The sequence below is a fragment of the Gorilla gorilla genome, chromosome 1, assembly GCF_029281585.2.
Source record: "Gorilla gorilla gorilla isolate KB3781 chromosome 1, NHGRI_mGorGor1-v2.1_pri, whole genome shotgun sequence".
NCBI classification, from domain to species: Eukaryota; Metazoa; Chordata; class Mammalia; order Primates; family Hominidae; genus Gorilla; species Gorilla gorilla.
Window position 1 is genome coordinate 196,317,852 of NC_073224.2, and position 27,563 is coordinate 196,345,414.

The following is a 27,563-nucleotide window of genomic DNA, read 5'->3' on the forward strand; positions in this document are numbered from 1 at the left end:
TCCCAGCTACTCGGGAGGCTGAGGCAGGAGAATCGCGGCACCCAGAAGGCGGAGCTTGTAGTGAGCTGAGATCGCGCCACTGCACTCCAGCCTGGGGAACAGAGTGAGACTCCGTCTCAAAAAAAAAAAAAAAAAAAAAAAGCTCCTGACATGGAAAGCATATATTTAAATGAAATGGGCAACTTGCAGCAAGATATGAATAATATCATTCTAGTTACATAAAATATGAAGTTTCTTATACATGTTTGTATATTCATAGAAAATGCCCAGGAGGATATAGACTAAACTGTTAACAGTGACTCTCCTCTAGGGAGCTGGCAGGAGGAAAGAGAATGAGGACTTCAAAGTTGCACACCTGGATCCCAGTCAAAAGGTTTCTGTTGTTGCTTTAATAAATAAAAAATTATTTTTTGTTTTTTAAAATTAAAGTATTGGCTGGGCACAGTGGCTCATGCCTGTAATCTCAGCACTTAGGAAGGCCGAGGCAGGCGGATTACCTGAGGTCAGGAGTTCGAAACCAGCCTGGCCAACGTGGTGAAACCCCGTTTCTACTAAAAATACAAAAAATTAGCTGGATGTAGTGGCGTGCGCCTGTAATCCCAGCCACTTGGGAGGCTGAGGCAGGAGAATTGCTTGAGCCTGGGAGATGGAGGTTGCAGTGAGCCGAGATCATGCCACTGCACTCCAGCCTGGCCAACAGAGACTCTGTCTCAAAATAAATAAATAAATAAATAAATAAATAAATAAATAAATAAATAATAAAATAAAAAAAAATATGAAGTGTTCAGGTCGGGTGTGGTGGCTCATGCCTGTAATCTTAGCACCGTGGGATGTTGAGGCGGGCGGATCACCTGAGGTCAGGAGTTCGAGACCAGCCTGACCAACATGGCAAAACCCCATCTCTACTAAAAATACAAAAATTAGCCAGGCATGGTAGCGGGTACCTGTAATCCCAGCTACATGAGGCTGGAGAATCGCTTGAACCCGGGAGATGGAGGTTGCAGTGAGCAGAGATTTGTGCCACTGCACTCCAGCCTAGGAGACAGAACGAGACTCCGTCTCAAAAAAATAAATAAATAAATAAATAAATAAATAAATAAATAATAAATAAATAAATAAAGTCTTCATAGAAAATTTGGAGAATTACAAAGAACAAGTCTCCTATCCTCATAACCCTCTGGTATATTTCCTTCCAAATATATTTTTCTTTTTTTTCTGAGACGGAGTCTTGCTCTGTCACCCAGGCTGGAGTGCAGTGGTGTGATGTCGGCTCACTGCAACCTCTGCCTTCTGGGTTCAAGCGATTCTCCTAACTCAGCATTCCAAGTAGCTGGGAATACAGGTGCGTGCCACCATGCCCAGCTAATTTTTGTATTTTTAGTAGAGACGGGGTTTCACCACATTGCCCAAGATGGTCTCAATCTCTTGACCTCATGATCTGCCTGCCTCCACCTCCCAAAGTGTTGGGATTATAGGCGTGAGCCACTGCGCCCGGCCCCAAATATTTTTTTCTTAATGCAGCTGACGATTGCTAGCTTTAGGCAGGTAGCAGTGTGAAAAGAGCCCTGGAGTTAAGCAGAGCTGGGAGTCCTACCAACGCCACCAAATTCCAGTTGGGACCCTCGAGTAGATTACTTAACCCTTCTGTACAAACTTCCTCATCTCAACAAATGGTAACTTTATCCTTCCGGCTGCTCAGGCCAGAACTGTGGGGTCAACCTTGACTCCTCTCTTTCTCATCGAGTCCATCAGCAAATTCTATCAGATCTGCCTTAAGATATAACCAGAATCTGGCCACTTCTCTCCACCACTGGATTTCTGCAGTCTTCTCAATGGTAAAGGAGCTGGCCCCATTTCCTCTCTAACCTCATCCCCTGCTACCCTCTTGCCCCTTGCTCAGGGTGTCACAGCCACACCCACCCCCATACATCAGGCACACTCCCACCCACGGCCTTTGCTATAGCTGCTCCCTCTACCTGGATGCTCATCTCGAAGACACTCAGGCAAAACTCTTCACCAGATTCAAGTCTTTCCTCAAGTCCCATCTTTTCAATGTGTCCCCTGACCACCCTAAATCAAATAATCCAATCTTCCCTCACACGCCCAGTCCTTTTTTTTTTTTTTTGAGACGGTCTTGCTCTGTTGCCCAGGCTGGAGTGCAGTGGTGTGATTTCAGCTCACTGCAGCCTCCGCCTCCTAAGTAGTTGGGATTACAGGCGTGCACCACCACACTCAGCTAGTTTTTGTATTTTTTAGTAGAGATGAGGTTTCACCCTGTTGTCCAGGCTGGTCTCGAACTCCTGGCCTCAGGTGATCCACCCACCTTGGCCTCCCACAGTATTGGGATTACAGGTGTGAGCCACCGTGCCCGGCCCTTGGTCCTTCTTATTGTACTCCCCACTAATTAGGCTTACAACCTTTTAACAAACTATAAATACATTTATTTATAATGTATGAATGCCACAAAGGCAAAGTCTGTTCCATTCACTGATGTATTCCAAACACCTAGGATAATGACTATCACACAGCAAATGCTCATTAAATATTTGTTGAAGGAGTGGATGAGGTCAAATTTTCTTATCAACACAATGGGCTTCATACATTGTTGTGTGAATTAAGTGAAATACTATATTCCAAATAACTTGCATAGCAGTCATCTAGCCTCATTTAGGATAGTTAAGGATGGCTTCTGAAGGAAATATTTTCAGGGGAGGGCTAAACAATGAGGGGTTAGCCAGGTGGAAGTGGGGGAGAATGTTCCAGAAGAACAGCTTGTAGGAAGGTCTGGAGCTGAGATAGAATGGTGAGGCAGGGCCGGGCGCAGTGGCTCATGCCTGTAATCCCAGCACTTTGCGAGGCTGAGGCGGTAGGATCACCCGAGGTCAGGATTTCAAGACCTGCCTGGCCAACATGGTGAAACCCCATCTCTACTAAAAATACAAAAATTAGCCAGGTGTGGTTGCCCATGCCTGTAATCCCAGCTACTTGGGAGACTGAGGCAGAATTGCTTGAACCCAGGAGGCAGAGGTTGCAATAAGCTGAGATCGCCACTACTGCACTCCAGACTGGATGACAGAGTGAAACTCTGTCTCAAAAACAAAAAACAAACAGGCAGGAAACTTAAAGAATTGACTCTGTGGTGGCTGGAGGGCAGGGGGCGAGAGGGGAGAAGGAAGATAAGGCCACACAGGCCAGGTCCTGCAGAGCCTGGAAAACCATGGGGACAGTGAGGACCTGGCAGGGTCTCCTCAGGACAGTGACTTGGTCATGTCTGCCCCGTGAGGCAGAATCACTCCCACTGTGCTGAGAACGGTTTGGCCCAGGCAGTGCTGGGGCAGACTGCCTGGTAGGAAGCACAGCGGCAGTCCAGGTGAGAGGGAAAGCGGCCTGGGAGATGGCCATGGAGATGCAGACAACAGGCGTGGAGGCCAAGCAGGCAGGGTGTGACGATGAGTGGACGTGGGGGTGAGCATGCAAGCGATGCCTGCCTGGAATACTAGGTGGGTGGGGTGCCAAGCACTGCAATGGGGGCCCTGGAGGAGGAGCAGGCTTGCAGGGGGGAGTGAGGAGGGAGGGAAGTAGAGGAGAGAGAAGGCTGACACTGGCAATGAAAAGGGCAGGGACTCTGGAGCAGACATCAGCAGATGTGGGTCCCAGCTCTGGCGCTTACCTGCCCTGTGGTCTCTGATGAGTGATTCCACATAAGCCTGTTTCCTCATCTGAGTGCGGAGAGGAGGATCCTTCTGCCGGCTGCTCCCAAGGACTGGTGAACAGGCCCATCGCGCCCTCAGCGCAGAGCCTGCCTGGGGCAGTCCTGACTACCGGTCTTCCTCAAGTGAACACCTGGTACTTACCCCTTACTTGAAAATGTTTAATGGCTTGTTCTTTTATTTAGCAAAGTTAATCAAATTTTCTACCATCAACAATCATGTAATGATGGTGCCTTTTTTCTGAATAGAAATATGCCAGGCACCGACCTAGGTGCTGGGGATACCCAGAAGAGACTTGGTGCCAGGCCTCAGTCACTCACAGCCCCCAAGGAGATGGCTGCCAATACTAGAACACGGTGAAGGACTCAGTGGAGGTGGCCCAGGGTGTTAAGAACAGAAGCACTGCACCTGCCAGGGATCCCTGCATCCCTCTGACAATCACCTCAATCCCCTAGCTGCAAGATCTGACTCCATCCGGCCCACCTTCCTAGCCATGCCTCTCTACTCCAATCTTAATGCACCTTCTGGAGTTTCTCACAAAGTCGGTCTGTTACAAGCTTCCAAGCCTTTGCACATGTTCCATTGGAAAACCTTTCCCTACCTTTAAAAACTAACTGCTACTTTGGCTGGGCATGGCGGCTCATGCTTGTAATTCCAGCACTTTGGGAGACTGAGGTGGGTGGATCACCTGAGATCAGGAGTTCAAGACCAGCCTGGCCAACATGGTGAAACTCCGTCTCTACTAAAAATACAAAAATTACCTGGGCATGGTGTCGGGCACCTGTAATTCCAGCTACTCAGGAGGGTAAGGCAGAAGAATTGCTTGAACCCGGGGGGCAGAGGTTGCAGTGAGCCGAGATCACGCCACTGCACTCCAGCCTCGCGACAGAGTGGGACTCCATCTCAAAAACAAACAAAAAAAAACTAACTGCTACTCATTCTACGAAACACTCTGAATGCCACCTCCTCCAGGAAGCCTTCCCTGGGTCAGATGCTGCCTTGGTGTGGTCGTTGCTGACTTATGCATTTCTCTTCGCAGCTTGTTCTGGGTCTCCTTCATCTGTATCCCTAGAAGTTCCACAATTTGACAACCTGGTAGGACTTGTCTGCTCACCAGTGGAGCACCTGCACAGCTCAGTGGGTGATGCAGCTGTGTGTCCAGGGGCCAGATGGACACACTGTTTTTTGTGTCCATTATCCACATTGCAATAATTACAGGAGATCTCACTAACCAATTTCCATACATTCAGTCTCTACTGCCACAGGGCCATCCCTCTCCTCCAAGGTAGTGGGAGAGGGGCAGTCCCAATGCCCCGACAGTGCAACCCACAGAATCTTAAAGGGAAAGAGAGGCAAAGGGTATGCTCCCCGGCCTAGGGTGCTCTTCACATGCACTGGTGGCTCTGGCCTGGCTGGCTCTTGGTGGCCTGGTTTTCAGGGTTTATAACCACTCCTTTTTTAAAGTGGGTAGCCATGCCAGGAGCCTACACTGGCACAAATACTTAGGATACCCTCCCCGTCTCCTCAGGAGCAGGGAATCTCCGGAACCCATCCTAGCTACTGATTTGGGCCAGACTCTTTGGTTCCAGAAACAGCTGAGACAGAGTCCTGGTTTGTAAGAAATCTGATTATTCAAATTTATTACCATCAAGAATTATGCAATGATGCTGTAGTTTTTCTTAACAAATAGAAAACAGACTGTGTACAACAGTGAACTCTACAGCACTAGCATCCACAAGGTAAAAATGAATGTTTCATCATCCAACATTACCAACCCTGGAATGTTGATCTTGACTTAGCCTAGCTAGGTTTGGGGACGTCGGCACCACGTCCCTCAGCTAAAACAGCTATGCACCCTTCCCCGCCCCCACTTACTTATCTAGATAGCGCTGCCCAGAGGAAGAGGCGCTCTCCCTGCCCCTCAGCAAGCTGGGATAATAAGGACTGATTAGAGTACCATTGATAGAAGTCCAGTAGTCTTGCCACATTGGTTTATGAGGGTATCTTGGAGTGGAAAAGAGCGATTATCGGGGGCTTTGAAAACAGCTGCAAACCAGGGAGGAAAATCATCTGGCCCCTGCTCTGAGGACAGACATGTGCTACCAGGCCCACTGGCCTGGACCTGAAAGGCCAGCCACGCCCCCGCTTGGCCCTGAGGTGCATGGGGTGTGGCACACACCCTGACCTGTGCTATTCACCTTGGCCACACAGCAGGACCCCACAGCCTACAAACACCACACCATACTGCAATGCTGGGGACCAAAGCCAGGCTCTGTGGGCCCAGGTCAGCCAGCAGCTCCCTCGGGAACCCCAGGCACACGGAGTTGCTTCCCCTCTTGAGGGTTTGAAGCAGAAGCCAAGGGCTGACTCTTTTTTTTTTTTCTTGGGTTTTTTGTTTTTTTTGTTTTTTATTTTTGTGGTTTTTTGTTTTTGTTTTAACCTTTGCAAACACGATGGTGATGAGGAATGCCTTGCCAGGCTCTCCCAGACACATCTGTGGTTCTGGGCTGTGAATGTTAAACACACACTGGGATAGACGACCAGGGATGAGTGTTCCCTATCTTCTCCCCGCCCACCACTGTCAATGTGGCCTAAAAAAAGGCTTTAAAGGGAAAACAAAACTTAAAAAAAAATTGAGTTTCCCTGCATATAGCTGAAACAGGATCTCGTCTGAAGGGCTGGAGGAGCAGCCGGATCAGCGCTGCCTCCCGGCCCACGGCCGAGCCTCCGCTCAGGCTGGCGGCCCCAGCTCTGCACGAGGAAGGCAATGTTCTGTCCTTCAGCAGAAGTCATACAAAATAAGGATCCAAAGTGAACTCAAAAAAAAAAAAACAAAACAAAATAAACCCCAACCCCTACAGTGGCCCATTCTGCAGATACGGATTCGCGAAAGGAAAAATCAGAGGGAAGAGGCTAGAATCCCTCAGTCTACCCCACTTAATGTATTAAAAAGGAGGCTTTGCCCCAACCCCACCCCATGAGAAGCATGAGAAATGCGGGAGCGCAACAGAGAGCTTGAAGCGGGCTCCAGGTGGGCCTGGTGGACAGAAGGGCCACAGTGCCTGCCTGCCGGGCCATCCACTTGCCCAGGGATGTTCTAGGCTCTCTGATTGGTGTGGCAACGTTCCTGAAACGCTGTGATCCCCGTGGGCTGTGCTCTGCCAGTGACAGCATCTGCGTAGGAGGGCTGGACGATGGTCGGTATGGCTCAGAGGAGCTGGGTCCCCTCCGGAGCCCCACGGCGGGGGTGGCGGAGGAGAGGGGAGCGGTAGTTACGTTGCATAGTGGTCAAAGCTGCCGAGGTACTCCAGGGCCGCACGGTAGCACAGCTGATACTGGTCCTGCCAGGATAGGGGGCTGGTCAGTGTGGGTCGCGCCAGTGGACACCCCCACTACACAGCTGACACTCACACTGCAGCCATGGGCCATGGAGTTAGCCTCTGCTGGCCAAGAGCAGGTGCTGGACCCTGGCAGCTACATCAGGCAGTGTGTGGGGGAGCCTGAAAGAGCCTCTGAAGGCTCATCTCTCTCCTGTCACTCTCTCAGGCCCCCACATCTACCTGCCTTCCATCTGCCATCCCAATCATGTTTCTCTGCTCCTGACTGGGCACCCCATAAGGACTGCTCTGTGCAACCTTGCCCAGAGCCAGGCACACCACTGGGGCTCAGCAGAGAGCTGCCGAATGAAAGAACACATCTTACTCATCTCTCCCCTGAGCCCCCAGGCAGCACAGGCAATGTTGCAGCATTTTTGTTTTGTTTTGTTTTGTTTTCAGCAACAGGGTCTTGCTCTGCCCCCCAGGCTGGAGTGCCGTGGTATAATCATAGCTCACTGCAGCCTCGAACTTCTGACCTCAAGTGATCCTCCCACATCAACCTCCCAAGTAGGTAGGACCATAAGCACACACCACCATGCCTATCGCAGGCCACGTGAAAGGTTGGCAGCATGAATGAATGCACATGCCTGTGGGCATCAAACTGCAGCTAAAGCCTAGGGTTCCCAGCAGCACTGCTGCCAAGGCCCTGGCCCTGCAGCCTGGTCTGCGTTACCTCTGTCTGCACCATGGCAGGACGCTGTGTACGCAGGGTCTTCACGGTCTGAAACATGTCGACCACGCCCTCGTAGCGCATGCGCTCCAGGACGATGCTCAGAGTGATGAACACCCCGGTGCGGCCCACGCCAGCACTGCTCAGAAACACAGTTGGGTCAGGAGTCCTGCTTGCCTCATGCAGTGGGTCTGCCAGGCCTTCAGGCCCACCCACCCCAGCCCTCCACGGGGCCAGTCCCACCTGCAGTGCACCGTGATAGGCCCATCCTGTCCAAACTGCTCCTTGGTCTTATGCACCTGCCCGATGAAGTCAATGAATCCCTCGCCTGTCTTGGGCACGCCCTGCTCTGGCCAGTCTGTGAACTGGAACTGCCGGATTGTCCTTGACTGCCCATCCTGGGAAAGGTGGGTGGGGTACATGATTAGAATTCGTGCCTTAGGCAGCCACCCCTCTGGACTAGACCAGGGTAGTACCATGATACAGGCATGCATCTGTGTCACTGCACCCGAGGCCACTGGGGGAGATGTGCTCACACCCTAATACCCACCCACCGCCTCAGATTTCTGAAGCTTGAGCTAAGGTACCATGCAGGCAGCCACCCACCCAGCGTGTGGACAGGCAGCGTTATGGACACACTCAGTGCACTCACTCACCCGGGCATCCGTGACCTTGAACTCACGCAGGATATACTGGGGCATGTTGTACTCAGCCATCGGGTCAACAACAAAGTACTGGTAGCGAGCGGAGCGCTCTGCTGGCCAGTACTGGTGGCATTTCTCCTGTGGACAGAGGGTCGGGCCCCCATAATCAGGTGAGAAGGAATGGGGGAGGGGTGCCAAGCTTCACAGGATTCTGGGACAGATGCCTCAGGTGGTAATAACGGGCACCTGAGGCCATGCTGACAAGCAGCTGGGGTGTCAAAAGGAGACAGTAACATAGGCGGCAGCTCCCCCAAGGGTGGCTGGTGTTCTCCCAGGTATGACAGGGGCCCTGGGGGAAAGGGTGGGCTCACCCTGCCCATCTCCCGAAGCTTGGTCAGCATGACGATGATGGTGGAATTGTGCTCCCATAGCATGCGCCAGAAGTCCTCGGTGCTCTCTGCCAGAGGCCCCTGTGTAGCTATGTAGGCCTTCTGCTGTCTGGGGTGGACATAAGACTGGACATGCTGGAGGTGCTGCTGCCCCAAGAGTCTCCCCTTAGGCTGCCTAGCCCCTTGGGGCCCTGCTCAGATCACCCCTCCTCCAGGAAGTCCTCACTGCTCTACCCAGCCCTCTCTGGTCTTCTAGGCTGGCCCTACTCTGCTGCCCACCCCCACCAGCCAGGCACAGGCCTAGGCCCCTGTAGGGCATGGTGGGGCAGTGACATGCATGCTGACCTATAACCATCCAGGAAGCTGGCATTGATGTAGTCAGAGCCCTCCACACCACGGATGGGCTGCAGACACACACGGGTCAATTCGTAGGGCATGATGTTCACCAGCCGGTTCTTGAACTTGTTGCAGGGCAGGTTGGCGCTGATGAAGCGGGACGTGTGGGCCTTGGAGCTGGCCAGCAACTATTGAGAGGCAGGGATTGGTCAGGCCAGGCTTCCTGTGGGGGTGGGGGTCATCTGCATGACCCAGTCTAGGCCCTGGAGCCAAGCAGGCCCACCCGAGCCCCACCTTGAACTCGAGCTCCATGGCGGTCACACTCTCCCCTGGAGGCACTTGGCCCAGCTTCTGGATGTGGGCATACAGGTTGCGGGCAGGCACCTCTGTGTGGCCGCACGTGGCAGCCTCCAGCAGCGCCTCATGGATGAACACGTACTGGTCCTCCGTCTGCACCATGTAGTTCCTCTGTGATCGCATGCAGGTCACGTGGCCATAGATGTCCACCGTCTTCTCGTGCTTCATCCGCTCCAACATGGCATCAATCACGATGAAGCAGCCGGTGCGGCCCACGCCCGCGCTGCAGGACACGGGCTCGGCTTGAGGCACAGGCGCCCCCACCTCCCACCCCACCCACCCCTCTGGGTGGCACTGTACCCTCTCACCTGCAGTGCACCACCATGGGCCCTGCATCTAGGGGGTTGCAGGCCTTGACCCGTCGTAGGAAGGCCAGGATGGGAGTTGGGTACTCAGGAACTCCATGGTCTGGCCAGGCCATGAACTGAAACTGACGCAGCTCACGCTTCTCACTGGAGCCACTCTGGGGGACAAAGTGGGGACATACTGGCGACTAGCAGCCTACCTGCCATAGACTCAGGACTGAATGACCTGATGCTGAGGCCATACCCGCCACTTCCCGACGGTACTCAGAAGCCACAGAGTAGCCTGAAGCTCCTAGCACTGTTCCCATAACATGGATCATCACATCACTCACACACCTGAGCCTCCGACCCTCCAACACCCAGGCTCCAGCTTCCCCCCGACCCGGCACACCACACCCAGGCCACTGTCCTTACAGTGTCTGGGTAAGAGATATGCACTGGGGAAAGGCTATACCTTGTGGAGTGCGAAGGTGCGCACAGTGTATGTGGCCAGCTCCACTGTGTCCAACAGGGTCACCTGAATAAGGCCATAGGTCTCGGTGCCACGGGCTGGCCAGTACTGATCACATTTTACCTGCAGGAGGATGAGCAGGGCAGGCTGAAGGAAGCCCACAGGCTCAGACGGGCAGAAGCAGGGTGGAGGCTGGTCGACTCCCTGGCTGTAGCCTTTCTGGCTACAAAGCCCCCCAGCCCTGAGCTCTCAGATCCATTGCCCCATCCTCCACAAGCCACATCAGGTCCTCAAGCTATGTCACCGCCCTGCCCTAGCTAGTGGAATAAGGGTCATAATTGAAAATTATTTATTCAAGGCCAGATCGCACCAGGCACATTTTCTGCCAAATTTACCCATAACGTTTATGTGCCATTTTCAAGCTCTGTAAATTTTACGTTCCAGTCAATGCTTTGCAGTCCAAAAACAGATAACAGCAGCTCTTTCCACTAATTAACTTAGGAGATGTGTTAATGCCCCAGGAACACTCCAGCATCTGGGGAACACACGAATACCCCGGGAACACGCCAGCAACTGGGGAACACGCCAGCAACTGGGGAACACATTAACATTCTCCGAAAATGACAGCATTTGGTGAAACATATTAACATCTTAAGGAACCCACTAGCATGTGGGGAACATGCTCTATCCCAGAAACACCCAGTATTTGGGGAGCATAATACCCCCAGTAACAATAGCATCTGGGGATCACTTGAGCGACTTCCTCCACAGAAGAAAGCGGCACAGAAGAAGGTGCCCTGTATCACCTTGTGGCTGGGCATTTCCCACCCGCCTCCCGGCAGGGCCCTGCAGCCTCACCCGGGACTTCTCCTCCAGCCGCGTCATCATGACCACAGTGGCCGTGCGCTGTTCCCACACCATTCTCCAGAAATCGCCCATGGTCTCGGGCAGGGGGCCCTGCGTGGCGATGTAGGCATTCTGCTTGCGGTAGCCATCAATGTAGTTGGCATTGATGTAGTCACTCCCGGGGACACCTATGGATAAGAAAGGAAGTGGGAGGGCATTACTACAGGGTCCCCAGCCCAGCCCACCATGCCTCAGTGCACCCCTGAGACTCGTGGACATCCTCTGTAGAATGACATGTTGCCCTAGCTAGCAAGGGGGAGAGCAAGGGGATGGGAGGGGCACCCCCTTGGCTCACCATCGATGGAGGTAAGGATGACTCGAGAGTGGTCGTAGGCGATGACATTCGCATAGCGGTTCTTGGGCTTGTTCACCTCCAGGTTTGAATTCTCCCACGTGAACTGCTGTCCAGGGTCGATGGACTGCAGAGAATGGAGAAAGCAGGTGGGGTGGGGTAAGAGCCAAGGTTGACCTGCTTCTCCTGCAGGGGACCCAGCCTTCCCGGTGATGCTCACATCCTGCCTTCACTCCACAGGCCACAGCCAGGCCCTCTATCTCGTGGTGCCAGCCATGGACCTCACAGGTTGCCACATCACCTATCAGAAAAGTGATGGACTGGGGACTCCTCTGACCATGGTACCAAATCCCCTTGCCTGGTAGAGTGGTCTGAGCTGGGTTGGGGCAGGTGAAGGGTCTCTCAAAGCCCTGTACTCACCTAATGAAATGAGCTAGGACAGGTGGTGGCCCCCTCTCAGGCAGTCCCAAAACTGCTGAGGGCTCTAAACACCCAGAGTCCCTCCCGAAGCCCTGCATTCACCTAATGAAATGAGCCAGGACAGATGGAAGGGATGGTGGCCCCTCTCAGGTAGTCCAGGATCCCTCCCTGCTCGGCTCTCTTCCTTTCGGCTGCTCCTTCTCTGTTTCCTCACTCTCCCCTGCCCTTCCCGTGGGCAGGACGCAGAGCTCCTCCAGGGTTCCTTCTAGGTCCTCGTCTCTCTCTACAACCTTTCCTGGGTGACCTCATTTGCTCACCTGATTCTTACACCATATGCTGGAGCTGCCCATAACCTCAGCAGCAGCACAGAGCTCTTCCCTGAGTACCCAGCAGCCTCTCTGACACCTCCACCGGGAGGTCCTTCAACCGCAGTCCTTTCAAAGCTGAGTTCATCAGCTTCCCCTCCAAACCTGGCGCTGCTGCTGGGACTACACCTTAGCGAAAGGCACCCTCACCCCTCAGTGCCAGGCCAGAACCTAGAAGTCAAGCTCAAAATTCCTCCGGCCTCCCCCTACCCCGCCCTGCCAGTCACCAGGTTCTGGTGCTCCCCCACCCCCTCAGCTCTCTCCAACCTGCTGCCACTGCCCTGGGCCAGGCCACCCCAATTGAGGCTCAGCCTCTTCCTGCCTCTTTCCTCTTGTCCCACTCTGACCCACTCAGCCCCACAGCCAGAATAATCCTTCCAAAATGCAGATGTGAATATCAATTTCCTGCTTAAAGGCCTTCTGTGGCTCTTCTTCACCTCGGAGAGCAATAATGATAATAGCGAAGCGTTAGTGAGGACTCGCGGTGTGCCTGGCATTGCTGTGAGCACTTTGCATGTATTCCCTCCTCAAATTCTCATATGAGATAGGTTCCGTTATTATCTTCACATTTTCCAGATGGATACGATCTGAAGTTCTCAGCATAGCACGCAATGTCCTCCATATGTTGTCCCCAGCCTCATTACTCTCCACAGGACCGCGTCACTGCTTCCGTGAGACTCCACAGCACACCCCACCCCTCAGGCTGCTCTGGTGCTGTCAGCCCACCTTTTGCACGCCTGTCGGTCCTATTCCACACCAGGGCGTGCTGTCAGAGTCACATATTCAATGCTGATTATCTGTCTGCACATGCTCCCCACAACTGGGTTCCCTGAGGGCATGTGTCTCCATATCCCCAGCACGGGGACTGGCACATGGAAAATGTGTGATCAATGACTGACTGAACGTTAAAGACAACAGAGCAGGCCTGGTGCAGTGGCTCACGCCTGTAATCCCAGCACTTGGGAGGCCAAGGTGGGTGGATCACGAGGTCAGGAGATCGAGACCATACTGGCTAACATGGTGAAACTCCATCTCTACTAAAAATAAAAAAAAATTAGCCGGGTGTGGTAGCGGGCGCCTGTAGTCCCAGCTACTCAGGAGGCTGAGGCAGGAGAATGGCGTGAACCCAGGAGGCAGAGCTTGCACTGAGCCAAGATCACGCCACTGCACTCCAGCCTGGATGACAGAGCGAGACTTCCAAAAAAGAAAAAAGAAAAAAAAAAAAAAAAAAAAGACAACAGAGCTATGGGGTCCTGGCTGAGGGAGAGCCCACGGCAGCCTTGGGGAGCCTGAGAAGGCTTCCTGGAGGAGGAGGGTCTTGTAAGGAAAGCTCTGATCAGAGGAGGGAAGCAGGTAGAAGATGGAAGGGGACTACTGTGAACAGAGGCCCCACGAGCCCAGATGGGGAAGCAGGGCTGCGCTGGAAGGAAGGGCAGGTGTAGGACATGGTACAGATGAGTGTGGGTGGAGGCCATGGGAGGCAGGGAGCCCACCTTACAGGCTCCGTGACCCAAAGCCCAGCCTTGTGTGGAGCAGGGCCCCAGGGGGGCCCTATAGGCAGAGGCAGCACGGTTGCTGTGCCGCAGACATACTCATCCATTTGCCTGCCAAGCCCAGCTTTCTCTTCAGAAACCTGGCCCACAGCCCTTGGAAAGGCAATCTTTGAGCCCTAGGACGCATCCCCCAAACATAGCTGAGGGTGGACATCAGAAGGGGCGCAAACTCACAGGTTAGGCTGAGCCAACCCCTCAACTGCCTGTCCACCAACCATCTACTGAGGCCAGTGCCAGGTGCTGAGGAAACAGCTGTGGACAAGGCAGAACGACAAGCACAGGCTGCTGCTTAGAGGAGGTGGAAGAGGAGGAGGTCTCTCTCTCTTTTTTAAGTAAAAATACTCTTTTTTAAGAGTATTTTTTTATTTTATATTTTTTGAGAGGGAGTCTCACTCTGTCACCCAGGCTGGAGCGCAATGGCATGACCTTGGCTCAATGCAACCTCCGCCTCCCGGGTTCAAACGATTCTCCTGCCTCAGCCCTCACAAGTAGCTGGGACTACAGGCATGTGCCACCACAGCTGGCTAATTTTTGTATTTATAGTAGAGATGCAGTTTCGCCACGGTGGCCAGGCTGGTCTCAAACTCTCGACCTCAGGTGATCCACCCGCCTCGGCCTCCCAAAGTGCTGGGATTACAGGCGTGAGCGACTGCGCCTGGCCAGGAGTCTTGTCTTTAAATCACCTCCTTCTCTAACAAATCCCCTTCCTAGATGGGCAGCCTGGGGATGCTCAGAGTCACCCCGACACCATCTGTGGGTGGGAAACCCTCAGACTCTTGAAGGCTCAGCCCCCAGCAGGCTCCCAGGAGTTAAGTCCAGAGCAAGATGAACGTGTGGAGGGCTCCAAGCGTGACTTGTACAGCCTGAGCAGCCAGTCTCGAGGCCCCGACTCCCCGTGAGCTGTGGCATCCAGAGTACACACGTGAGCACATGCATGTGCAGAGCACAGGGCAGCAGGCAGGCCTGGGTTTGAATCCTGGCTCCACTACTCATCAGCTGTTTGACTTGGGCAAGTCACTTCCCCTCTCTGAGCCCCCGCTTCCTCACCTGGAAGATGGGATAATAACAGTCTCCATTTCTGAAGACTGTGGGGGAACCAAAAGAGATAATGCATGCCAAGTGCCCAGACCGGTGCTGGTCTGCAGGATGCTCTTGATAGATGCCAGCTACTGTGGCTGTTATCACTGATCTATGTCTGTATGCCTGTGGCCTTGTGTCTGCCTGTGAGCACTTGAGCACGTGTCTGAGTGTCCAGACCCTGGCGTCACTCGAAGCCTTTTGAAACCATCTCCTAAGGGTGACCCCAAGAAGGTGCTGGGCCAGGCTATGGCCAGACCCAGCATCTGAGGCACCCGGTTCCCAGCTGACCCTTACCACTGCCAACCCTCCTCTCTGTGCTCCTGAAAAAGCTGGACCCCTGCTTCCTCACCCACCACAGCTGAGACCTAGGACAGGACAGGAGCTGGTTTGGGTAGGCCTGGGCCAGGCACATGGTAGGGTGCGGGAACATCTCACCTCATACTCCTGGGAGAACTTGAGGCCATCGTTGGCTTTGAGGCGCTCGATGTTGTCCGCCAGGTCGGTGATGGGGATGGGTGGGTGGTCTCGCATACCTAGGGGAGGTAGGGCATACACAGGCAGCGTTAGTGTGAGGCTTGAGCGGTGTGGCAGAGAAAGCCCCAATGCATGTATGTGCACATGTGAACATGTGTGACCATGGAGCACTTGGAACTGGTGGCATGGAGACAGCAGCACATGCGGCGACAGGGATGGCGGAGGGTGGGAGAGGACAGAGGGCGGTGTTGTGCCATGAGCATGTGGAGCCTGTTTTGGTGGCGGGGTGCTGAGTGGGGGCACTAGGCCCTGCCTGGCAGGTCTCTCAAGATGGAGGAGAGGCTTCCTTCCTCCCAGGAGGGGTGGGACGCCCAGGTCGGTGGCAGCAGACGTGACAGGAGCTGGGCTCCATCGCATCTGCCTGCAGACAGCCCTCCTGCCCCTCACTGGTGGCAGTCACCATGGGAGACTCATGGCCATCGTCATCCCGGGCACCAAGTGTGTAGATGGAGTGGTCATGAAGTACAGACACAATAGAGAGAGAAGCAGAGATCAGGAGGGGGGTGTGAGACACAGGAGAGGAGATGAGAGGTAGAGGCACGCAGAAGGAAGGGTGTCAGGCCGGGACTGGAGGCCAGAGAGGCAGAACAGAGACGGGGCCGGTGGGAGAGAAAACAGGCCTGGAGGAAGCAAGGTGGGCAGAGGGGAGGGTGGGGAAGGAAAAAGGTTAGGAGACAGTGGGATTGGGGGAGAAGAAAGGGAAGGGGAGAGAAGAATTCAAGGAAGGATGGAGGCGATGGGGTAAACAAAAGTAAGGAGTGGAAACAGACACAGAAGCCAAAGTATCCCCCAAACATGGGAACTTTGAAAACTAACTTGAGGTATTCGGGCAACTGGGAACACTGGAACCTGCAGAGAAAAAAACAAACAAACAAACGAAAAAAACAACGGGGCAAGAAAAGAGAGCCTGTTAACTTTTTCTGCTTACAGCACCATCACACACAGCGGAGGTGCCGAGCGGGCTTGCGAGGGGCAGGCGGAGAAGAGGATGGGGCGGTGAGGGGCTGGGGCTGCGGACAAGTTCCGTCAAGGCTCCTTCTGTCTCCCAGTTAATACAGACTGGGTGTCCCACCCCCAGAGGCGAGCACTTCTAAACCCTGCTGGCCTCAGCAGCCTTGGGGGGCTCTATGACTAAATACTTAAGTCCAAACCAGCCGTGCCCCTTTTGATACCAAAATTTGGCCTTGGCGATTTTCAGATGATTTCCACGTTGGAAAAAAGAGCCCTCCTTCTCAGATCCCACACCCTCTCCTCTCCCACTGTGCCCTGCTCATTGCCTCCTTCCCAGGTATCTTCCCAGGATCTTTGAAAGGGGTTTCTCCACTTTCTCAGCCCCCACTTGCCACGCTGCTCACTGAAACACTTCTGCCCACAGGACGTGGCCACCACCCTTTCTTCAAGGCCCCATCTGCCAAAGCCAACGGTCCTCCCACTGGGTGTCCCCACTGCCCTACCTCATTAAGTCCTCTCGTCCCTTGCACAACTCCCCCAACCCTGGCAATCAGGGACACTGCGCTCCTGCTCTCGTCTGGCTGTGGCTGCTCCTTCTCAATCTCCCTAGCTGCTCTCCATCCATCTTTCCTTAATGCTGCACGACCTTCCCTGCCCTGGGCTCCTTTTTGGTCCTGGTCTCCTTCTGGCCCTCACCCTGGGAGAGCCCATCTATTCTCAGGCTTTGACTACCATATGCTCCTTGGCCCCTCCTACAGGGCTTCAGCCCTGATGTCAGCTCACAAGTCCTCAGACCCACAGACCCACCAGCCCCAGGACACCCCTACCCCCTGCTCATTCAGCCAGCAACTGCAGAGCCACCCTTACCTCTCCCCAAGTGGACTTAAGCCTGGACTCTGCTGTCCTCACCTCCTTCATGTTTCCCAAGTCTGTCCCCTCTGTTCCCACTGCCACCTTTCACTTGGTTGGTGGCCTTTTAAATGGTCTCCCTGCCTCAATTTCTCCTCTGTAATCCAGTCTCCTCAAGGAGCCAGAGTGACATTTCTAAAGCATGGTTCTGACCACCTGGCTCCCCCGCTGAAAACCTTTAATACCTCCCTGGCATCCTGAAGAGGAAGTCTAAGCCCCTTAGCCTGACATTCAAGGTCCTTTTGACTGGACCTCTGCCTAGCCCTCCAGTCTTCTCTTGGCTCAGTACTCCCCAAGCCCCTAACTCTCATGCTGCAGAAACCCTCAGGTGCTCATAATTTGATGCACATGCAATCTGCCCAAGCTTTTGCACATGCTTCCACTGAGGAGCTCTCTCCCATCCTTCTTTTCCAGACCAATAACCACATGGCTCAGCATCCCATCCCCGAAGAGGCTTCTCTGCACTCCAGGTCCCAGCATCCTGGTGCTTGATTCTTCAGAGATCTAATCATGCTGGGTTGCAACAGCCTGCTAGGTCTGCCTGGCACACTCTCCAGACACGTGCTCATGAAACTCAGTCACCATGTTGTGAGGAAGCCCAGGCCACCTGAAGAAGCCTCATGTTGGGTGTCCCAGCTGACAGCCACAGCAAGGCTCAGAGCTGGCTCATCAACTACCAGTCACATGGATGAAAGAAGCTTTAGAGTCCAGGGGTTGGCAAACTTGGTATCCATAACAGGCCAGAGCGTAAATAGTTTAGGCTTTGTGGACATCTGGTATCTATTGCATCTATTTAATGGTGCCTTTACAGTGCAAAAGCAACCATAGGTAGGTAGCATATAAATAAATGGGTGTGTCTGTTCCAGTAAAATTTTATTTATTTGTTTGTTTATTTTTGAGATGGGGTTTTGCTCTTGTCACCCAGGCTGGAATGCGATGGTACGATCTTGGCTCACGCAACCTCTACCTCCTGGGTTCCAGGGATTCTCCTGCCTCAGCCTCCTGAGTAGCTGGGATGACAGGCGCCACACACCTGGCTAATTTTTGTACTTTTAGTAGAGATGGGGTTTCATTAGCTGGTCTCGAACTCCTGACCTCAGGTGATCCACCCGGCTTAGACTCCCAAAGTGCTGGGATCACAGGCATGAGCCACTGTGCCCGGCCAGTAAAAATTTATTTACAAAAACAGGTGGTGGGCTGCACTTGGCCATGGGCCATAGTCTGCCAACCCCTGCTTTAAATGACTCTAGCTCCCAGCCTTCAAGTCTTCCGGCTGAGGGCCCAGACTTTCTGGAATAAAGACAAGCTGTTCCTGCTGTGCCCCTGTCTGAATTTCTGCCTCACAAAAACCGTGACAGATAATACATAATTATTGTTGTTTTAAGCCACTAAGTTTTGGGGTAATTTGACATGCAGAATAACCAGCTCATACATACACAAACCCTGTGTGTATGCATTAGTTCACTCATTCCTTCATTTGTCTGTGTGTTCATTTCACAGGCATTCAACAAGAACCCATCGTGTGCTGAATACAAGGGATGGGGGATGACAAGACACAGTTCCTGGCACCACAGAGCTCAGAGACTGTCACCGAAGTAATCCCAGCTCACTGTGAGAGGCGTCAAAAGGAAGAAGGAGGGAGGTTCCTGGAGCCAAGAAGAGACACCTAACCCTGTGGGGGTGTGGGGAAGAGGAGAGGTCTGAGCTGTGTCTGCTGGGTGTTGGGAGGAGTAACATTTCAGGTAGAAGGAAGAGCTGGACAGCCCTGTGAGAGTGGCTAGGAGAAGGCGCAGGTACGTGGTATGGTAAACCTGGGGTCGGCCTCCAGGAAGGCTCAGGTGCAGGCACTTCATCTCCCCACAGATGTCTGGTGAGGCATCTCCCACTGCTAACATGCCCCTCTTTCATGTGGAGGGGTCAGAGCGCGGGCCAGACACTGGCCACCCTGTGGCAGAGACGTGGGCTCTGGGAGGTCCTCAGCCCATATTCAGAGGCCTTGACTGAAGACAAGGCAGTGGCTAAGTGGCTTTGCCACCTGAGAGGGTCCTGGCCTGGGGCACCTGTCCAGCTGCAGGATATGGGGGCTCCCCAGTCATTCCAACCAAAGTGGATAAGCACAGGGAGAAGGGCAGAAAGGAAGAAAAGGAGCAGGAACAAGTGCATGCGGCCCAGGAACTTCAGTGGCGACCCTGAGACCTGCAGAACGGACCCACAGGCCTGCTAGGTCTGGGCTGGGGGCACACAGGCCATAGGAGTGCCCTACCTGGGGTCTGGTAGTTGAGCCTCCGCATCTCCACAGGGTCAGAGGAGTGGGCCAGCAAGGAGTCCTTCAGTCCGATCGACTGCTCATCCTTAGAGGATGGGGAGTGGGTCCTTTTCCTAGAGAGACAGAAAGGAGGCTGGTGAGAACCTGAGGTCCAGGCTGAGACAGTGACACATGGCATGGCTGGCTGCCAAGGAGCCCCCATGTCCACGGCTCTGTCCTCCTACTGCCCCACCTCTTCCCAGGATCTCTGAGCGTGGAGGAGCCAGGGCCAGAACAGCCTTGACATGAGAGAACACAGGGCAGGGAGGGGGTAGGGAGAGCAGGAGTGTGGCGTGAGCAGAGGGGCAGTGCAGCAGGGAGGAAGGGGTTGCAGGGGCGAGCAGCTCCTTTGGATAGAAGGCAGGTCACTGCAGGACAGTGACTGCTATCTCCAAGGCCACCCAGCTGAGTAGCAGGAACCACCAGGAATAAACATGCAAATGACACATAAAATACACAAACAGCACAGGAGACAGGGCCCCAGCTTTTTGGCCCTCAGAGTATCAGGGTAAATGCCCAGGGCAGCAGGGGAGGGAGGGGAAAGGCGTCACCCTAGCTGGGCAGAGTCCTCTCTCACTGGCCTCAGTTTTCCCATCTACAAAGACAGGGTCAGAGACAGACCATAGGGTTCAGCTGCCAACAAATAGCCAGAGGCTACTTGTGGTCTGCAGACACATGTGCTTCGGGAAGAAGAATTTGAGTGAGTGTGCTCAGGTGGGTACAAGGACACGCCTCTCTGCTGTTCCACACAGTGACTGCTCTTTGCTCTGTGTGAGACTGTCTCTCGCAGCACTTAGGCAACTTCTCAGAGAACTGGGAGCCGGGTGATGGTTCTGGTGAGCTCTGTACGCTCAGGGAAAGCAATGCAGTCTGTATTATGCATGTGCCCCAGAGAAGAAGCATCCTCTGCAAAGTTGAACTGGCAAGAGTGAGACAGAACCTGCCTCCTCACACCAATGAGGACTCAGTCCTGAACCGGGGAGCCTGCTGAGCTGACTGGACAGTTTGCTGCTTAAAGCCATAGGCCAGGGGACTTCTGGTCAAAGCGTCATCCCTCCCTGCTGGCCCAAGGATTAGAAGTAGAGGGGGAGGTGTGTGAAGAGAGAAGGAACAACTCCTACCTTTCTTGTTTACTAGGTCCCGAAAGACAAGCAAGGACAGAAGAAAGGAACGGTCACAGTTTCCACCAAGCACTCAGCCCTCTAATGACATGGGGACCCTGCAGGCCCCTTATATGGCACCCACGTGACATTCACAGGGAGGGGGTCTACCTCTCTGGACAGACCCAGAATGCAGGTGGAAGTGGGAAGGATGACTGCATCTGCGGGACACTCCTCAGGGACCCGCCCACAGGTCCATCCACCCTGGGAGGAAGGAGTGGTCTCTTTAGGAAGGAACAGTGGGTCCAGGGTAGGTACACAGGATATAGGCTCTCCTGCATGCTGCAGAGATGTGCTCAGACACACAGACTAGCATATCTGCATCTGCCAGGTGCTCACTGACATGCCTGTGGGCTCAGCCCAGTGCTGGGGGCTGAAGGCTTGGAGCACAGGCCCACCTGCGTTTGCAGTGGAGCATCACAGGGGACAGCTGTGCAAGGAAGGGGTAGGGGCCAGGCAAGGCCTTGCAGGCACCAGAGCATGGACTTGAGTCCTGAACAATGAGATTGCTGTTGCCAAGTGGGCAGGGGGAGGGAGATCCGCAGAGGGCACACCCTGTGTGGGTCTGAACACTGAATGAGTTCAGTGTCGCAATGTCAGGAGTGTGGCAGGGGTCAGATTAGCCAGGTGTTTGGCTGTCAGGCTAAAGAGGCTGGGCTTTAAGTGGGCAGCCATCAAAAGGTTTTAAACTGAGAGTGACAAAGTTAAATCTTTGGAAATCCCTTTCAGGCTGGAAGGTGCACGGATAGGAAGGGAGACTCCTAGGGCAGGTGGTGGCCACTGCCGATAGAGAACTGAGTGGGAAAGACACACTGAGGCTGAGGCCGCTGCGGATGGCACGGGCACAGCAGGCCATCAGTCATGTCTGTTAGTGAGCATCCACGGCCTGTGGGCCTCCAGCTCGACCTCTCTAGGCCTAAGCAGGAGAGTAGGGCTGGGGAATCATCCAGGAATGGTGGCAGGAGGAAAGGACTCGAGGTAGGAGCTCAGGAGATGGCAGTGTCTTAAAACTGAAGAGGAGACGGACGCACTCTTATCCACAGAAACACAGAGACAGACAGACGTGCCAGGGATGCACATGAGACAACTCTCGGAGGCTTTAGTTCCTCACGCCCAGGCTGCTGCAGAGGCTCCCTCACCTGACAGATGCAGGCCTGCAGACACAGGTAGGCACACACACTGCTCCTGCCCTTCCTGCCTTCCTGCTGAGCCTGAGGCCCAGGGTCCAGGATGCAAGGCTGCACACTCTCCACAGGCACCACACCTGGAGAAGGCCTGAAAGGCGAGGGGCAGGTGGCCGTTCCCGGAGCTCTGAGGGCAGTGCTCACCTTTTGAACAAGAGGATGGCGATGACAATGAGGATGATGAGGATGACTGCCAGCACGGGACCCGTCACCCACAGCATCTCCGGCTCCTCCTGCTGCTGGGCTGGTGTCACCTGGACCACGATCTCATCCGAGTAGGGGCTGGAGGCATAGCGCTTCTGTGGCCCGGTGGAGAACAGCAGGCTGTGAGCTCAGCGTGAGAACCCCCCCACCCTCTGCCTATCAATCCTGGAGAAAGGACTCTGGGTCTGGGTTACCCTGGGCCTGGTCTCCCAGACCCTACAAGGTGGACCTGGCAGGACTGGGTCCCTGGAGCCACATTAGGTCTGGCCTCTGGGTCCCAGGGCCGCGTCTTAGGATCCCCAGGACAGATCTTGGGTTTTTAGTGCTGCCCCAGGATCTCGAAGCCCCCAAACTGATAAAGACCTGGGGTCTTGTGGTGTTTGAGACTGGCATCGTCTCAGGCCAGGCCCAGGGGATCAGGGTGCTGACAGCCAAGCCGGCTCAGGCAGACCTGGTCCATGGGTTCCTTCAAGGAGGCAAGCACAAAGCACTGGTAGCTCAAGTCCGGAGACAGGGGCCGGTTGTAGAAGCCCCGGTAGTTCTTCTTGTCCCCCAAGGTGAAGGTCTCGGGGAGCACATCCAGTTGAGCAGCCACATATGGTTTCAGACGTTCTGCCTGCCGCCGCCGCCGCCGCCGCTGCTCCTCTCCGCCTTGCTCGATGGCTTCTAGAAGCTGGCAGAGCAGAGCATGGGGGTCATGTGGGGCCTTGGAGCATGCCGGCCGGCCCTAGGGCTGTGGCCTGGGATGTCAGCTCCCTGGGCCGAGATCAAGGCTCACCTTCCGTGTAAGAGCCCACACCTGCTCAACCCACTGCCCCTACAGAGTAACAGACACCGTGAAGCCACTCCTCCCCACCAGCCCATGAGAAGCAGCCCTGTGTGTAAGCTGCCCCACCCTAACCAGGCTGTTGCCACACTGGCTATGAGAAAGGACTGAAGGATTTCAAACTTTCAGGGACTCCTGGCTATAAGGCTCACTAAGCCCTCCATAGCTTCTAGATCTGCGAGGCTCTGCAGTGTCTACAGGGCTTGGCATTCTCTAGACCTGCAGAGGCATCTCCACAACATTCCACCCCAGGGATTCTTCGTAAGCCCTCCGGGAGTTCTGTGAATACTCCCAGATGGTTTCCTCAGAGTCCCTCTCTCCAGAGAGGGGCGGGCTGCCAGCCAGAAGAGAGATTTCAATTTGGGGAGTGAATCTGAGAGTCACTGGGACAGTGCTCAGGGCAGGAAGGCCACAGCCGACCACTGCAATGGGGCTGTCAGTGTCCCCATCCCTTCCCCAGGTACCTCGTCCAGCTCCAGTTCCTCAGGTGTGCTCCACCTTGGCGTCAGCATGCTCCCGCCCACACGGTCAATGGGCACCACAACGATGTAGAACCACCTGGGTGGGCAGGGCAGGAATCAGGACTGTCACTGCTGGTTACCTCCAGCCCTGCCCCGCCTCCCCCGATACCTTGTGTGCACACCTGACAAGCGAGGGGTCCTGCACATGGGGCATGGAGAGATCGAAGCGGCCGTCCTCTATGTAGGCAGAGGCAGGCAGCGGCTTGTGAGGCAGGAGGTCGGGGGCCGTGCGGATGGACACCAGGTGCTGCAGGCCCCCTGCGCTGCTGCCACGGTTCATCAGCACAAACGAGTACTCCGTGTTGGGCTGCAGGTCTGCGATCAGCTTCCGCATCGAGTGCCCGTCCACCTCCACACTCTGGCCATTGTACAGAATCTGTGGGGTACGGGAGGGGCAATCAATGCCTTTGGGTGAGGTTCCCTACCACGGGCTGCAAGGCACAGTGCACGGATACACAACCACATTCCTGCTCCACAGCCGGATGCACATGGGTTAGGACTCGAAAGACAGCACCCAGCAGGCCTGTGTGTGTGCCAGGCTCAGCTGGCCGTGGCCCTTACTCACCTTAAAGGGCACAGCTGACTTATAGGAGTCGGGAACCTCCCAGCTGAGCAGCACAGACGTCTTCATTGCAGCCGCCACCCTGAAGTTCTTGGCAAACACTGCAAAGGCATAAAGAGTCAGCTCTGCTGGGTATATGAGGTGGGGTGAATGGGCTGGAAGGGTGGAAGGTGAATGGCCAGGATTAGACACAGGTTGGGGAACAGGGGGTTGAAGGATGGCTGCAGAGTACCAAGCGCCCCACTCCCAGCCAGCTTCAAACGGCACAGTTGAACTCCCAGCCCAAGCTCTTCCACAGTGAGCACCAAATAGGGCGGGGGATGCCACAGCAACCAGGGTCAGAATCTCCAGAAACGCGAGTGTAAAAGCTTGAGCCGATGGACACCAGGCCAGAGTGATCAGAGGGTCAGTGGGTTTCGGTCATGAGAAGCATGTGGCCACACACCAGAGCGTGGTGGAGCATGTTCACTAGAGGCCGGTGGGTCATGGCCCCAAGAGATTAGTGTCACACACCAAAGATCAGGAGGTTGCACACCCAAGAATAGTGACACAGTCAAAAGAGATCAGTGGGTCAAGGTCACAAGAGATCAGAAGGTCATACAGCAGAGATCAGTAGGTCAAGGACAGCAGAGGTCAGGCACCAAGAATGTGGTGCCCATTCACTAGAGGTTAGTGGTCACGGTCATGAGAGATTGGAGGTCACACACCAGAGGCTGGTGGATCACAGTCGCCAGAGGTCAGTGGCTCAAGGAGAGCAGAGACCCCCAGATGCAGCCACACTCGGGAAGGGCTGCCATGTCCACAGCACACACCTTGCTCCACCGGCATGGTCCGGGACTGGATGCTGGGGCTGAGTGGGCCAGAGCCTTTGCTGGTCCATGCGCGGACCTTGATGTCGTAAGTGGTGTCTGGCTTGAGGCCAGTAAGGGTAAAGCGGGTGTCTGTCGTGATGTTCTGCAGCTCCTGTTGGCTGTTGATGTCTCGGAACACCACGGTGTAGCTGGTGATGCGCCCGTTCCTCTCCGCCAGCACTGGCGGGTCCCAGGCCAGTTCTGTGGTAGACGTGGTCAGTCCTGTCACACGCAGGTTTTGGGGGAAGCCGCTGGGCAGGTCCTCGGGGGTCCTGATCTCCTTCTCGAACTCCTCACCCAAGCCAGCCCGGTTCTTGGCAGCAAGCCGGAAGATGTAGGTGGTCCCCTTGTGCAGGCCGGTGACTGTGAAGTGCTGGTCATCCTTGCCGAAATCTATGGTGTTGGGCCGCGCCTCGTCGGCCCGGCAGTACTGCAGCCGGTAGCCCAGCAGCTCGCCAGGCAGTTCCTTGGGTGGGTGCCACTGGAGCAGCGCAGTGTTCATGGCCGTGGTGCTGATCATCATGGTGGGCCGGCCTGGGACTGAAGGACCACGGGCTGGGCTCTGGCGCTGCCCTCCTGTTGCCCCACCCTCAGGTCCGTCCTGACCCCTCACTCACCTGCACCTGTTGTAGTAACAATTTTGGGCTTGCTGCGGGCACCATCCCCCTTGGTGGTATAGGCAGCAACAGTAATGGAGTAGGTGGTCTCCGGGGTCAGGCCGCTGATAGTGGTTTCCTGAGGGAGGAGGAGGGGTTCATTCCCATCACAAGAATGCAGGGAGAGGCCAGACCTTGTCAGGGACCTCAGGACCCTAGCCCGAGGGGAGCCCTGGGGCACACAAGGCCAGGGGTTGTGGAAGGTGGGGCTGTACAATGGTGGCCTCTGCTGGAGAGGAAGCAGGCAGGTAGGATGCAGGCCTGGGAGAACCCCGCCCATCCCAGGAGCCGCACGCCTGGGGCAGACAGCTCATTATTCTTTTCAGACAAGAACAAAGGGCTAGACTGTTTCCCTCACTCCACTGTGCTGTGAACGGAGCCTGAGGATATAAACAGGGCACAGCCTCGCACGCACCCAGCACCTTGCGTGGCTCTTGGCAGCCACACGCACACAGCCTACAGCTCCTGCATAAGCAGGCGTAAAGCCGCCTGTGGACACCAGTGCATGCAAGCACAGACAGAGCAAGGTGGCAGGGTGGGCTAAGGTGCCATCCTATAGGACCCAGTCAGGACTCCGCTGCCCCCATATAGGCCACTAGCTCTGTGAATGTCTATACCCTGCAATACCTCTTGAGAAAGGTGGGGGAGGGGCCAGGAGAATAAGAAAACCTCCACACCTGGGGAACTGGCTTCCACATCTGTTCTCAGTGATGCCTGAGACAGCAGCCAGGGCAATGTCCTCCCCCCTTGGCAGACCCTGCCCATATACCCATCTGCAGCAAAGGCATCATCTCTGGACATGCGGAGAAACACCATGGGAGGTCAAGCCACACCACACAGAGAGAAGAGTGGGAAGCAGGGCAGGGACCACCGTGCAGTGGGAACAGAGCCGTCATCAATCCTGGTATCCCTCCAGCTCTGGCCTTGAGTGGGGCCCCTGCAACTGCCACCACCCCCTCATGGACTCCTCCTGCCACAGCTGGAGGGTCTCCCAGGGCTGGGGCTCCAGAATGCACCAATGCCAGAATCCGACTCTCCAGACAGCCCTCCCAGCCTGGGCCCTAAAGCAGGTGATTTTTCACTCCAGGGATCAATAAGGCCTAATGATCAGGATTGGATTTAACTCCATCCCTGTCTGGCCAGGGCAGGGGCCAGGCCCTGGTCGATCATGAACACTGGCCTCAAATTGCTGCTCGACAGGCAAGAAGTAAGGATTAGAGGAAATGCCAATCGCTGCTCAGCTCAGTGCTCGTGTCTAAACGCCAATTTTCTCCGGATGTGGCTGGAGCCCTGTGGATCTTGGCAGCGCAGGCTGGCAGGAAAGGAGGGAGAGGAGGAGTGTCCCACGAGCCCAGCTTGACCCATGTCTTGTCCGCGTTCGCACACCTGTTACTTACATAGTCCTCGGACTCCTCTGGCCGCCACTGACCGCGGGAGAGGGAGAGAAAGGGAGACAGGATGGTGAAGGACTCTGACCTGGAGAGGGCCTGGCCTGGAAGGGACCTGGCCCAGGGAGGACAGAGGGAGGGCTTTTGGGCCTCGAAGTACCCATGGGGGTAGCACCCCAGGACAACTCCCGGTTCAAAGATTTGAATCCCTGCCTCACTGAGCACCAACTGGGTGTGCCAGGGCTGAGGAGGGTAGGGAGACAGGGAGGGCAGGCAGCCTGCAGGGAGAGGACCCGCTGACAGAGGGCCCTAAGAACACAAAGCAGCTACAGATGCTCTGACAATTTTGGGCTTGCTGGGAGGGAGAGGCTGCCAGACGAGAAGGGTGGGTTCAACAGCTCAGGCCGAGGGAAAGAAAGACATGAGGGGTGAATGGGGTGCCCATATGCCCTGGTTTGCCTCGGACAGTTCTGGCCTGTGCTTGTTGCCATGGAATTGACTATTCAGTGTCTCCTTCCACCCGCCAAAGCATCCCAGATGTGATCATACATTACACAATCATTCCAGGCATGAGAAGTGTCCCACAACAGTAAGAGTTGGGAGTGAACAGGGCACATGGCCAGGGTGGGCCCAAGGGCAAGCCAGTCAGCAAGACTA

At 54.9% G+C, this 27,563-nt stretch overlaps 1 protein-coding gene across 17 annotated transcripts in view; it reads right to left on the minus strand.

Annotated features, from left to right (window-relative positions):
* Positions 1 to 5,322: 5,322 nt before the first annotated feature.
* PTPRF (protein tyrosine phosphatase receptor type F) overlaps positions 5,323 to 27,563 on the minus strand; it is a 93,141-nt gene continuing 70,900 nt past the window's right edge. For 5 of the 17 annotated variants that reach the window (XM_055346801.2, XM_055346795.2, XM_063699542.1 and 2 more), the window contains 20 exons: positions 25,480 to 25,597; positions 24,824 to 25,402; positions 24,015 to 24,112; positions 23,572 to 23,825; positions 23,393 to 23,486; positions 22,554 to 22,775; positions 22,043 to 22,197; positions 19,513 to 19,628; positions 15,291 to 15,388; positions 11,441 to 11,564; positions 11,098 to 11,273; positions 10,243 to 10,362; positions 9,792 to 9,946; positions 9,421 to 9,706; positions 9,136 to 9,314; positions 8,773 to 8,899; positions 8,414 to 8,539; positions 8,001 to 8,155; positions 7,761 to 7,896; positions 5,323 to 7,051 (listed from right to left, as the gene is read on the minus strand). In XM_055346801.2, the coding sequence (XP_055202776.1) occupies positions 6,983 to 7,051; positions 7,761 to 7,896; positions 8,001 to 8,155; positions 8,414 to 8,539; positions 8,773 to 8,899; positions 9,136 to 9,314; positions 9,421 to 9,706; positions 9,792 to 9,946; positions 10,243 to 10,362; positions 11,098 to 11,273; positions 11,441 to 11,564; positions 15,291 to 15,388; positions 19,513 to 19,628; positions 22,043 to 22,197; positions 22,554 to 22,775; positions 23,393 to 23,486; positions 23,572 to 23,825; positions 24,015 to 24,112; positions 24,824 to 25,402; positions 25,480 to 25,597 (3,387 nt within the window). In that variant the 3' untranslated portion in view covers positions 5,323 to 6,982. Of the gene's footprint in view, positions 7,052 to 7,760; positions 7,897 to 8,000; positions 8,156 to 8,413; positions 8,540 to 8,772; positions 8,900 to 9,135; positions 9,315 to 9,420; positions 9,707 to 9,791; positions 9,947 to 10,242; positions 10,363 to 11,097; positions 11,274 to 11,440; positions 11,565 to 15,290; positions 15,389 to 16,205; positions 16,239 to 19,512; positions 19,629 to 22,042; positions 22,198 to 22,553; positions 22,776 to 23,392; positions 23,487 to 23,571; positions 23,826 to 24,014; positions 24,113 to 24,823; positions 25,403 to 25,479; positions 25,598 to 26,915; positions 26,943 to 27,563 lie in introns of all 17 variants that reach the window. The other 12 variants (XM_055346756.2, XM_055346758.2, XM_063699487.1 and 9 more) reach the window with 5 other exon arrangements.